Consider the following 13,457-nt stretch of genomic DNA (forward strand, 5'->3'; position numbering starts at 1 on the left):
TAAGTGTAATGGGCACGTTTGGGATGTTGGTTGTGTTTACCTTGGGCCCCAAATGTCCAGCTCCAGCACTGTGCTGAGCCACTGAAGTCAAAAGCCGTCTGACATACAGTGTCATGAGCAGCTTGTGCACCGATGAAGAAGGTCAACATGGGTGTAACAAGTGAACATTCACTGATTTCTGTCATGTTTGGTCTCTTCGTTTTGTCACATAAAACGCTAGCCCATCCACAGTTCTGCATTTCAATGTGTTTAAGATAAGATAAGATATCCTTTGTCCCACACTGGGGAAATTTACAGCCTCCAGCAGCAAGAATGTAGGTAGGAAGAAGAAAGAAGGAAAAAAAAAACAACAAACACCGTTCAATTAAGTGCAATATAAACACAAAATGGATAAAAATCGCAGTTCTATTTACAATTGTCTTTCACATCATTTAATTATTATTATTATTATTTTTTTTTTATTCAGCAGCCTGACAGCAGTAGGAACGAGCGTCGGTATCTCTCCTTCTTGCACCGCGGGTGTAACAGTCTCTGGCTGAAGGAGCTACCAAGTGCTTTCAGGGCGGGCTGGAGGAGGTGGGAGGGACTGGCCATCATAGCTTTTAGCTTAGTTAGCACCCTTCTGTTGTCCCCCACCTCCTCCAGAGTGTCAAGGGAGCAACCCAGGACAGAACTGGCCTTCCTGACCAGTCGCTCCAGTCTCTTTCTGTCCCAGGCTGAGATGCTGCCTGACCAGCAGACAATGCCATAATGGATGGCCGAGGCCACCACCGAGCTATAGAAAGTCTTAAGGAGCGACCCCTGAACCCCGAAAGACCTCTGTTTCCTGAGTAGGAATAGTCGGCTCCCCTCCGTGAGCCGTCACCTTACCGTGGTGGAGGGGTTTGCGTGTCCCAATGATCCTAGGAGCTAAGTTGTCTGGGGCTTTATGCCCCTGGCAGGGTCACCCATGGCAAACAGGTTCTAGGTGAGGGGCCAGACAAAGCATGGCTCATAGACCCTTATGATGACTACAATATATGGACCAAGGTTTTCCTTGCCCGGACGCGGGTCACCGGGGCCCCACTCTGGAGCCAGGCCTGGAGGTGGGGCTCGTTGGCAAGTGCCTGGTGGCCGGGCCTACACCCATGGGGCCCGGCCGGGCACAGCCCGAAGAGGCAACGTGGGTCCCCCTTCCCATGGGCTCACCACCCATGAGAGGTGCCAAAGGGGTCGGGTGCTATGTGAGCTGGGCGGCAGCCAAAGACGGGGACCCTGGCGGTCTGATCCTCGGCTGCAGAAGCGAGCTCTTGGGACATGGAATGTCACCTCTCTGGCAGGGAAGGAGCCCGAGCTGGTGTGTGAGGCAGAGAATTTCCGACTGGATATAGTCGGACTTGCCTCCACACACAGCTTGGGTTCTGGTACCAGTTCTCTCGAGAGGGGTTGGACTCTCTTCCACTCTGGAGTTGCTCACGGTGAGAGGCGCAGAGCAGGTGTGGGCATACTCATTGCCCCCCGGCTCAGTGCCTGTACATTGGGGTTCACACCGGTAGACGAGAGGGTTGCCTCCCTCCGCGTTCGGGTGGGTGGACGGGTACTGACTGTTGTTTGTGCATATGCACCAAACAGCAGCTCAGCATACCCACCCTTTTTGGAGTCCTTGGAGGGTGTGCTGGAGAGTACTCCTGCTGGGGACTCCCTTGTTCTGCTGGGGGACTTCAATGCTCACGTGGGCAATGACAGTGAGACTTGGAGGGGCGTGATTGGGAGGAACGGCCCCCCCGATCAGAACTCGAGAGGTGTTTTGTTATTGGACTTCTGTGCTCGCCACGGATTGTCCATAACGAACACCTTGTTCAAACATAAGGGTGTCCATATGTGCACTTGGCACCAGGACACCCTAGGCCGCAGTTCGATGATCGACTTTGTAGTTGTATCATCGGATTTGCGGCCGCATGTTCTGGACACTCGGGTGAAGAGAGGGGCGGAGCTGTCAACTGATCACCACCTGGTGGTGAGTAGGCTCCGATGGTGGGGGAAGATGCCAGTCCGTCCTGGCAAACCCAAACGTATCGTGAGGGTTTGTTGGGAGCGTCTGGCGGAATCCCCTGTCAGAAGGAGTTTCAACTCCCACCTTCGACAGAGCTTTTCCCATGTTCCGGGGGAGGCGGGGGACATTGAGCCCGAGTGGACCATGTTCCGTGCCTCTATTGTTGAGGCGGCCAATCTGAGTTGTGGCCGTAAGGTGGTTGGTGCCTGTCGTGGCGGCAATCCCCGTACTCGCTGGTGGACACCAGCAGTAAGGGATGCCGTCAAGCTGAAGAAGGAGTCCTATCGAGCCTTTATGGCCTGTGGGACCCCAGAGGCAGCTGACGGGTATCGACTGGCCAAGCGGACCGCGGCTTCGGTGGTCGCCGAGGCAAAAACCCGAGCGTGGGAAGAGTTCGGTGAGGCCATGGAAGCCGACTTCCGGACGGCTTCGAGGAAATTCTGGTCCACCATCCGACGTCTCAGGAGGGGGAAGCAGTGCACCACTAACACTGTGTACAGTGGGGATGGGGCGCTGCTGACTTCGACTCGGGACGTTGTGAACCGGTGGGCAGAGTACTTCGAAGACCTCCTCAACTCCACCAACACGCCTTCCTTGGAGGAAGCAGAGCCCGAGGACTCTGAGGTGGGCTCTCCTATCTCTGTGGTTGAAGTCACCGATGTGGTTAAAAAGCTCCTCGGTGGCAAGGCCCCAGGGGTGGATGAGATCCGCCCGGAGTTCCTCAAGGCTCTGGATGTTGTGGGGCTGTCCTGGTTGACACGCCTCTGCAACATCGCGTGGTCAACAGGGAGAGTGCCTCTGGATTGGCAGACCGGGGTGGTAGTCCCTCTTTTTAAAAAGGGGGACCGGAGGGTGTGTTCCAACTACAGAGGGATCTCACTCCTCAGCCTCCCTGGTTAGGTCTATTTAGGGGTGCTGGAGAGGAGGGTCCGTCAGGAAGTCGAGCCTCAGATTGAGGAGGAGCAGTGTGGTTTTCGTCCCGGCCGTGGAAGAGTGGACCAGCTCTACACCCTTAGCAGGGTCCTTGAGGGTATGTGGGAATTCGCCCAACCAGTCTACATGTGTTTTGTGGACTTGGAGAAGGCGTTTGACCGTGTACCTCGGGGAGTTCTGTGGTGGGTGCTTCGTGGGTATGGGGTACCGAACCCCCTGATACGGGCTGTTCGGTCACTATTCCACCGATGTCAGAGTTTGGTTCGCATTGCCGGCAGTAAGTCGGAATCGTTTCCAGTGGGGGTAGGACTCCGCCAAGGCTGCCCTTTGTCGCCGATTCTGTTCATAACCTTTATGGACAGAATTTCTAGGCGCAGCCGAAGCGTTGAGGGAGTCCGTTTTGGGGGCCTCAGTATTACATCCCTGCATTTTGCAGATGATGTGGTGCTGTTGGCTCCTTCAAACGGGGCTCTACAACTCTCACTGGAGCGTTTCGCAGCCGAGTGTGAAGCGGTTGGGATGAAAATCAGCACCTCCAAATCTGAAACCATGGTCCTCAGTTGGAAAAGGGTGGAGTGCCCCCTCCGGGTCGGGGGGGAGATCTTGCCCCAAGTGGAGGAGTTTAAGTATCTTGGGGTCTTGTTCACGAGTGAGGGCAGGAGGGAGCGAGAGATCGACAGGCGGATCGGTGCAGCGTCTGCTGTGATGCGGACGTTGTATCGGTCTGTCGTGGTGAGGAAGGAGCTGAGCCAAAGGGCGAAGCTCTCAATTTACCGGTCGATCTACGTCCCAACCCTCATCTATGGCCACGAGCTATGGGTCGTGACCGAAAGAACGAGATCCCGGATACAAGCGGCCGAAATGAGTTTTCTCCGCAGGGTGTCCGGGCTCTCCCTTAGAGATAAGCCTGAGGAGCTCGGTCATCCGGGAGGGGCTCAGAGTCGAGCCGCTTCTCCTCCACATCGAGAGGAGCCAGATGAGGTGGCTTGGGCATCTGATTCGGATGCCTCCTGAGCGCCTCCCTGGTGAGGTGTTCCGGGCATGTCCCACCGGGAGGAGACCCCGAGGAAGACCCAGGACACGCTGGAGAGACTACGTCACCCAGCTGGCCTGGGAACGCCTCGGGATCCCCCGGGGAGAGCTGGAAGAAGTAGCTAGGGAGAGGGAAGTCTGGGCTTCCCTGTTAAAGCTGTTGCCCCCGCGACCCGGCCCCGGATAAGCGGTAGATGATGGATGGATGGATGGGTGGATGAATAGTCGGCTCTGTCCTTTCCTAATCAGGGTGTCCGTGTTTGTAGATCAGTCCAGTTTGTTGTTCAGAAGAACACCAAGGTACTTGTAGGAGGTCACCCTCTCTATGTCCATACCCTGGATGTTCATCGGTGCTGGTGAGGACTGTTTCCTGCAGAAATCCACAACCAACTCCTTAGTTTTCCAAGGGTTGATCTGGAGGAGATTCTGCTGGCACCAGCCCACAAAGTACTTTTTCAGTCCCATGTAGTCCCGATCGTCCCCCTCTGTAATGAGGCCAACAATCGCAGAGTCATCTGAGAACTTCTGAAGGTGGCAGTTTGGAGTGTCGTGTCTGAAGTCCGAGGTGTAGAGGATGAACAGGAATGGAGCCAGAACAGTCCCCTGCGGCGCTCCAGTGCTGCAGAGAAGCCGGTCCGACTCACAGCTTTGCAACCTCACGTACTGCGGCCGATTTGTGAGGTAGTCTATGATCCACGCTGTGAGATGGTGGTCCACTCCGGCGTTCTGCAGTTTGCCTCCCAGCAAATTGGGCTGGATGGTGTTGAAGGCACTGGAGAAATCAAAGAACATGATTCTCACAGTGCTCCCAGCCTTCTCCAAGTGTGACAGCACTGAGTGGTTTGAGGTGCAGAACGCATATTCTGAGTAGCTTATTTTGAGCTTCATTGTCCTGATCTTTGATTTTGACTGTTTACATCTCCATACGACCAATTTTCAAATTTGAAACTTGAATTTATATGTGTGTTTGAAATTGGCCCACCGGAAATGTTTGGTTCTATTCACAATGTGAATTTAAGAAAAACAATAAAACAAAAAAAAAAGTTGATTAAATAGAGAAGGAACCCACTAATTACTTTTTATTTTGTCGTATCATTGCTGTTTGTCACGTTGAGCCCGAGGCGATGAGAAATCGCCTCGTGCACAACAGAAAAAAACGAGGTGGATCCCCGGAAAAAGCAGACAACGAAAAAATCTTGTAAGAAATAAAAGGGTTTTAATAAAGAACAAAAGGAGCCCGAACAGGGAAAACGGTAACAGAAAACGCTGGTCAAAATAAGGACCAGGAAAATAAGGAAGACAACCGAAAACGCTCGCGAAACGAATAAAGGGCGAGGAACTACCGAAAAAGGAGAACCGTAACGATGACAATTTGGTCACAACACGAAATACACGAAAGTAGTGGCCGTAAGGCAATAGGGCAGCGAGAATTAGTAAAGCGACGAGATTAGCGATAGAGAGCAATGGCACGGTAAGGAATTCTCCGGCAGTGGGAGGACTGCCGGAGTCTCATGAAAATAGGAGGGCAGTCAGTCCGCGATTGAGAACAGGTGCACCGAACAGGCGGAGGGAAAAATCCGCCACCTGTCGGCGAGCACGCGACGTGACACTGTTTAATTAATCCTTTGTTTCAAATCCCTGGGATTAAATTGCAAAAACCAAAACAAACCAGCAAAAATGCTCTCAAAAAGTCTCTTGTTATATTTTGCACTTCAATCATGGAAAATTATATATTTGCGGCCCTGTTCAGGATAAGTGGTGTTGAAAATGGCTTGATGGATGGATCTTAACATTGTCTAAAATATACCAAATGTTTTTCATGAAATGAATACTTTATTGTGGGTGTTTTCTTTCTCCTGAAATAACATTTGTTGATATTGCTGGAAATATCCCACCTTTAGTGTAGGATAATTTTGTTTTTGTTTTCTTGAGGTGTGAGAGAGGAGAGAGGGGGGGACGAGAGAGAGAGAGAGAGATACAGTAATCGTTTTTCGCGGTTAATGGGGACCAAAAGTAGCGATCAATTAACATATATATATTTTTAAAATTGCCCCACGTGGGTCTTTGCGCTTGAGCAGGGCGCACTAACACACACACACACTCACACACACGCAGGCCAGCGATCCCTCGAGAGTGCAGCAAACGTGTTTATGATTATTCAATTAAGGTTGTTTAAAAAAAAATGGATGGAGAGAAGTGCTTTTGTTCTTTAAGTCTCTCTCTCTCTTGTCTCTCTCTTTCTCTCAGAAACACACATATACTCACCTGCTTGCCCATGCGTGCATGCACATGTGCCCCACGTGGAACTTCCGCGCTTGAGCAGAGTGCGCACACACGAGCACGCATAGTAAACAACACTTAGACACTGATTTTTGCGGAACAAAAAAAAAAATATGAATGTTTGAAAAAATCCGCGATGCACCGAAGCAGCGATAAACAAATCGTGAAATAGCGAGGGATCACTGTCGAGAGAGAAAAGAGAGAGAGAGAGAGAGAGAGAGAGAGAGAGAGAGAGAGAGAGAGAGCGAGAGAGAGAGAGAGAAGAAATACGATTGGCTTTTGTCAGTGGCTGTTTAACACGCCCGAATGCTCCAACCAAATCAAAACACTGAGTGGTTTGAAGGAGAGAAAAAAGTCAGAACACTGGCTGCTGCATTCCACATTGGTGGATGGAACTAACCCTGGCAAGGAAAAAAATCAATTTATTTCACATTTCTGATCATGATGTATGGACTTGGAGCTTTGGACCCATTCAATTGGTGCCAGCCACCCAAAATATGGGACTGCTGTAGGCTTTTCTTTGTGCTCAACTTATTATTTCTCAATGAGCGCATCTCATCACTGCCGGACTGCCCGCCCACCTGCACCTGCTCGCCCAACGAAATCTACTGCACCAAAGCAGACAACCGTGGGCTTTCCCCACTCCTGTTCTTCCGGGATGCTGGGAGCTCTGGAAATACTATGAGGAGCTCTCCAGACCTTTTCCAGAACATCACTTCCATGTAAGTGTCACCGCGTTCTTACAATTTGACATGTCGTTTCCCACTGAGCAGCCGTTGAAAGTTTGCTTTGTCATGGAGCGTCATTGGTGGGCGCAGAATAAATGTTTTTTGCAAAATTGCTTTACGACAACTTCTGGAATGTTAGAAGGAGTTCCTTCTTGGGAAACACATGTAAAGGGCTTCTTGTTTTATAAGCACATCTAAAACATTTGCTCAAGTCACTTTCAAATATGTTATTAATAGAGCTGTCAAACGATTAAAATATTTAATCTAATTAAAAATGCAACTTTCATAATTAACTCAAATAGACTAAAAAATTAATCATGATTACTCACACATTTTTTTATCGTTTCTGAATTTCCTTTTACATTTTTTGTCCTATTTTCCCCCCATTTTAATGCTTTCATCAACATGGAATCATGAATCAGTTTTCTATGTGCCAAATGCAAATATTTACTGAAAGAACAATTTCGATTTTCAACTTTTGTCACGACTCGGACAAGCTGAGTAAAGTCTGGATCCGAAAAACGTAGACGTAAACAAGGTCTCCGAAACAAAAATATGTTTTAATGCTTATAATCGCACCGATAAAGAGGTAACATAAAGCGCTGGTCAAACAGGGACCAGAGAGAACATTAACGAATAACAAAAAGCGCTTGCACAAAAGGCAAGGGAGAAAAATAAAGACCGCGAATACAAACGAAAACAATGTATCCAAATACACGCGAGCAAAAGCCAAATCAAAAAACCAAAAGCGTACTTAAAAAAAGCAGGTGTACCGAGAGTGCAAAACGCGCAACACGACGAGGTCAATAGTCAAATAGTCCATGAGCAGCGAGAATAGCAATACCAGAAAACAATACTCCGACATAGGTGCAATGCAGAAGAGACCTTAAATACAGGGTTCACAAAATTATAGATTGGCAGCAGGTGCGTGCTGAAGTCCGCTAATGCCACCTGCTGGCCAGACCAAAACAGGATCATGACAATTTTACATTTACAATTTCGATTTTCAATTTTACATGAACAGTTTTCACTTGGAGCTGTTATTCTCACATAATCTCTCACACAATATTACTGTCCATCAACAACAGTGAAAACATTTTGTCACACAACAGTGAAAATATTTTGTCACACAACAGCTGCTTTAACAGCTTTTTTTATAAAATCAAAACAGAGCAATATAACATTATAAAGTGCACATCTAAGGTAAACTAGTACTCAGCCTATAGTAGATTCAAACCATGGTTGCATACTTCGTTTTTCTCAAGTTTACTTTGAACACAGCAGTCTGTTTCTGTATGTTTGTTGAAGATTAACGAGACGCCGGACACCAGTGTTCATTATGTGCCGCTGTATTCAAAACTGCCCGCCGTACAAAAAAGTGCACGCACTTCTCCCGTGCTGCTGGGGCAAACCATTCTGAAAGGGGTGGGGGTCACTTATGTTGATTGTGTTGGTCCTTATTGTGCGGAAGTCTCTCTACAGTTTTTGTGTAGACCTAATTTCGAATGACTACACTTGGTTCGATGACAACACTGGAGACGTTTTATTTTAGCTAGGTCGCTACCACTGTCAGACAAACAGAGAAGCTCCACCCGCTCTATTTATATGGACGCAGAATACTGTAACCTTCCACACAAAATAGTTCCAAACAAGTAACAATCGCGTCAGTGGCATACATCATATACCTGTATGATACACACAGAGAGAAGAACAGGTAACTTTGGTCTTGTCAGTGGAGCAATCTGGCAACTTTTTAAAAGTAAACTTTCCATTCATAAACTCGTTAAGTATCCGTTTTCGGTGTCTCGCACTGCCGTAGCTGGCAAAACAGATATGGGCGTGGACTTCTGCAGCGCGCTTGTTGTTTTGTTCTGGTGTATTTATAGAGCAACATAACATCCGCTTGTGACGTGTGCCGCGTTAATCTCGCGAGAAAAAATTTAATCCCGTTAAAATTCATTTAAATTAATGCCAATAAAAATGCACTAAACTGACAGCTCTAGTTATTAATAATGATTAATCCGTTAAAACGCTGATCATGTTAATTGCTCACAATAGCAATCAACAGAAGTACCAAGAACTAAACTGAGGCTCAGAGGGGATCGAGCCTTTTCTGTTGCTGGTCCCTCTCTCTGGAATGAACTCCCACTGAACATTCGGCAAGCCTCCTCGCTGCCCATCTTTAAAGCCCTCCTCAAAACTCACTTGTATTCTTTGGCGTTCGACTCAGCATGACTTAGATTTGTTCTTGATTTTACTGCTTGGTGCTTTCTACCGCCTTTATTACCGATTCGTCTTACTGTTTATTGTGTTTGTTAAATCGCTCCATGTACAGCACTTTGTATGCAGCGACAGCTGTTTGAAAGTGCTCTATAAATACTGTTGACTTGACTTGACTTGACTTAACAGTGATGAAACCAGAGTGGCCAAACAAACAAAAATTCACTTCCAGAACAACTTGAATCTGAATCTAGTATATTTCCAACCTTTAATCAAGAACATTACCATGTGATGGTGTCTTTACTGCAGCATATTTTGAAAAAGGTTTTTGAAAAAGAATATGTCAAAGGTTCATCACATATATTACAACAATTTTTTTTTCCAGACTAAACTTGTTGCATTACCTTAAGTGCTCTGTTTCTGATATCTTTTCTCTCCTTAAATCTTCAGTTAGGACTACATTCTCAGTTGTTAAATGTATTTTACTTTGTTCACAGCTTAAAAGAATAATAAATAAAACTTTGGCTGTGATTACTGCAAGTGTTCATTTAAAAGCAGTAAAAAACAGACCAGTCAAATCAGACCAGGAAGACTCGAAGGCGCTCACTTGAGTCCATATCTCACTGAGCGGCTAAGGTATGCAAGTGTGTGCGTACACGTAGCAAATGCGTCTTTTTTTTCTCTCTTTTTTGTCAGGGTTCGGTCAATGTTCCAAGACTTTCCCTAAACAGGTTTAATGGTTCCAAACTGTTTTTCTTGTCGCCATCAAATTTTTAACATGTTTAAAACTTCAGTGTGGAAAAAAATATACCGTATTTTCACGACCATTCGACACACCGTATGGTTGGGCGTAGTCTCATTCATGGGTGCTATTTCTGTATTTTACACATAGACAAAACACACTGTATTATTGGGTGCAGTTTTACAGTGGTAAAACATACGACAGCTTGAACATACGGCATGCATGCGCGCACGCTAAAAACACGTTAGCTTGAAGCATATGGTAGCATGGCAAGACATACACATAAAAGCTAAAACCACGTTTTTAAAAAGGCAATGGAAGCAAAACTGAGTTCCGTTGTATTTTATTTAGCCATCGTACAATGTACTCACGTTTTTCGATCAATCATCACCCAGAAATCCATCAAAGTCCTCATTCTCTGTATCAGAATTGAACAATTGTGCAAGTACCGGTAAACCATCAAAAACGCAGTGTTCCTCATTGTTGTCAGAGTCACTCTCATTGCCATGTGGCTCCACAGAAATGATGCCAGCTTTGCCAAAAACTCGAACAACAGTGCAAGCAGACACGTTCGTCCAAGCAGCCACAATCTATTCGCAGATTGTGGCGTAACTCGCCCAGCGCTGCCTTTTACTATTTGTAAAGTTGTGTTTGCCATCGATCATCCATTGTTCCCATGCCGTTCGCAACTTTCTTTGAACGCCCGGTTGCAACTTTACTTTGAACGCTCGGTTGATGCCAATGTCCAGCGGTTGGAGTTAGTCAAGCCTCCGGGAATACCGACAAGCTCAGAGTTCATTTGCTTGACTTGGTTTTTCACCGCTGCTGTGAGATGGGCACGCATGCCAAAAGCATAACCGATGGCTTGAAGTTTGAACTGAGCTTCGTAGGCGTGTCTCTGTGTAGAATTTATTTTCGGGGGTTCTTAGAAACCAAAACCGAAGTTGTTTTGCAACAATGCACAGAGCCACACTCTGTACAGGTGTTGGTACCTGCTTGGGGCGTACATTTAGTGTTCACTTACACGCCCACCCTTCACTCATTGGCGGACTTCTCCCGCATGCCTTCTCTCTCTCTCTCTCCATATATATATATATATATATATATATATACTAGCTGGTTCGCCGCCCTCCCGGTGGCTCATCAGCTAGTTCCTGCGGAAGGCTGGTAAGGTGGGCCTTTGGCCCACAAAAGTGTTGTTGCTTGGTTCAACTTTTTGTTCATCTTCATTGCTTATCGCGAAAATAAAGAGATGTTTAGCTCTACTAAATAACTAACAATTTCATTGCAATGCTTGTGGGTAGACAACATTTTTTCGCTAAGATGCCCGCGCGATCGTAGTGAGTCACTGCCTGAGCGGCGCAGTGGCGGCGCGCAGTGGCGGCGCGCAGTGGCGGCGCGCAGCGGCGCGGTGAAGTAGGTACGTTTTGAAAAGGGACAGACGGAAGGACAGACCGCGTGCGGGACGACGCGCAATATATATATAGATACATATATATATACTGACACACGCCCACCCTTCACTGATTGGCCGACTTCTTTGCCGCATGCCTGTCCACAGTCACTTCCGCCTTTTCTCTATATAAACAGTGTGTCGGCTGTCAGTCAGGTTTTGGAACTCAGCGCATACAAGAGACGCTCCGCATCATAAGGCGCCCTGTCCATTTTGGAGACAATTTAAGACTTTTAATGGTGCCTTATAGTCGTGAAAATACGGTATATTGTGAATTGTAGGTGAATGGATTTGCGACTGTTTTCAACCTTGAATGAACCCTGCTGGAAAAAAAAACATTTGCTAGGTGAGCATACCCAAACCTTCTCCCTTCAGTGAGTTATGGCCTTTATGAACATGATAAAAAGTGTTAGCATTGAGTTTATCTCTTGCGAATTCAGCAGCCTGATAGATTAAAAGACCGCATGTGCGCAACAAACGGTAGATAAAATAAATAAAATCCTTTCATCCAAATGAAACATTTAAACTCGCCGCCCCGCTGTAAATTTACACAACTTGAAATAAAAGAAAAATTACATAACTGTAAAAATTTGGATCATGCACTTGAAACGAGCAAACTAACATTTTTCAATAATTTTAAACACACACACACGTGCGCGTGCACACTGTGTACTTGTGTACTTACATTGCGTGTACTTTTTTTCAGTGAAATAATGATTGACTCACACTTTCTGCTTATTTACAGACACATTGAGAACTGGACTGGTCTGCAGACGTTGGGAGAAGGTCACATGGAACTCTACACGGGTTTGCAGAGACTGTACGTCATGAGATGATTTTCGAAACACACGCTGGCCACTGCAAATGCTTTATTGGGAAGCTTCCCCTTATTTCTGTCAAAACATCCACGCAGCATTATTCCATTGCTGAGCCCGTTGAATTACACTGATGCTGTGTGACATGCACGCGTTTTGTGTGACATATCTTTACAAATAATTAGTAAGAAAAGCAAAATAGACACTCGAGTCAATCCTTGTTAAAACATGTTTTTTTATTGGACCGTACCAAAATCTCCTGGGAAAACCTGTTATAGTTCAGTGTAACCAAGGCTGAACTTTGCTATATTTTCAAAAGGTGCTTTTGGCACTAACAGAACACTGTCGATCACAAAAAGAACATCATATATACAGTTAAGCATGGTGGTGGCAGCATTGGCTGGAAAGAAGGAAAAATTAGTCAGTTTTGACACACTTCATGTCAACCATTAAAAAAAAATCATTTAAAAAAGGACAATGCGGAGATACTTCCGGGGCAGTCATGGAGTAAGAAGCACGGCTGCAGAGCTCCTCGATCACTTCGAGCGACGCCGTAGTTTATAACTTATACTATATAAGTTAAAGAATGCTGGGGCTGGAAGAAGCTACGAAGGAGCTACACGCTAAAATGCAAGATCAGCTAACTGATCAAGAGGGACGAGCAAGACGGGATAATATAAGAATGCATGGTGTTGAGGAGGCGGCTGAGACCAACTCTGCAACGATGATCTCTTTAAAGAAAAGCTCGAGCTTTCTCCCTCCACCGATCTGAAGATTGAGTGGGCGCATCTGTCTATGAGCGGTGAGGAACAACAGCTGGAAGCTCCACGTGAGGGTTTCAAAAAGAAACTGGCCACATACAGGAGAGTGGACAATGAAAATTGTTGAAGCCTGAGATTTTCCACTGTGGTACAACCAAGGGTTAGTTGAATTGAACAGTATTTGGGTTTTTGTGTGAATATGCTTGGGCATGGGTGTAAGCATGCATGTGTTGGTGTATACGCAAACAGGTGTATGATTGAGTTTGTCGGGGTATGAATGGGCGTGTGGACAGTTATGTATTATTGCACTTTGGTATATGTGAGTAAGTGCATTAGTAAGCACTGCAGGAACATGTGGAAAGGTATGTAGGGGAATAGGTATGCGCGAGTATGTGTTTGGGAGTATTTACAGTACATATATGTAGATGTGTGTGTATATGTGAAATGCAACTAGGTGTTCA

At 46.5% G+C, this 13,457-nt stretch overlaps 1 protein-coding gene across 1 annotated transcript in view; it reads left to right on the top strand.

Annotated features, from left to right (window-relative positions):
- The first annotated feature begins 6,595 nt into the window (after window positions 1-6,595).
- The window catches only part of LOC127597659 (NT-3 growth factor receptor-like), a 74,644-nt gene continuing 67,782 nt past the window's right edge, over window positions 6,596-13,457 (top strand). Inside the window, exons 1-2 of the mRNA XM_052060854.1 lie at window positions 6,596-6,999; window positions 12,166-12,240. Coding sequence (XP_051916814.1) covers window positions 6,719-6,999; window positions 12,166-12,240 — 356 coding nt within the window. The 5' untranslated portion in view covers window positions 6,596-6,718. The remainder of the gene's footprint in view (window positions 7,000-12,165; window positions 12,241-13,457) is intronic.

This window comes from Hippocampus zosterae, chromosome 3, assembly GCF_025434085.1.
Source record: "Hippocampus zosterae strain Florida chromosome 3, ASM2543408v3, whole genome shotgun sequence".
In the NCBI taxonomy this organism is placed as follows: Eukaryota; Metazoa; Chordata; class Actinopteri; order Syngnathiformes; family Syngnathidae; genus Hippocampus; species Hippocampus zosterae.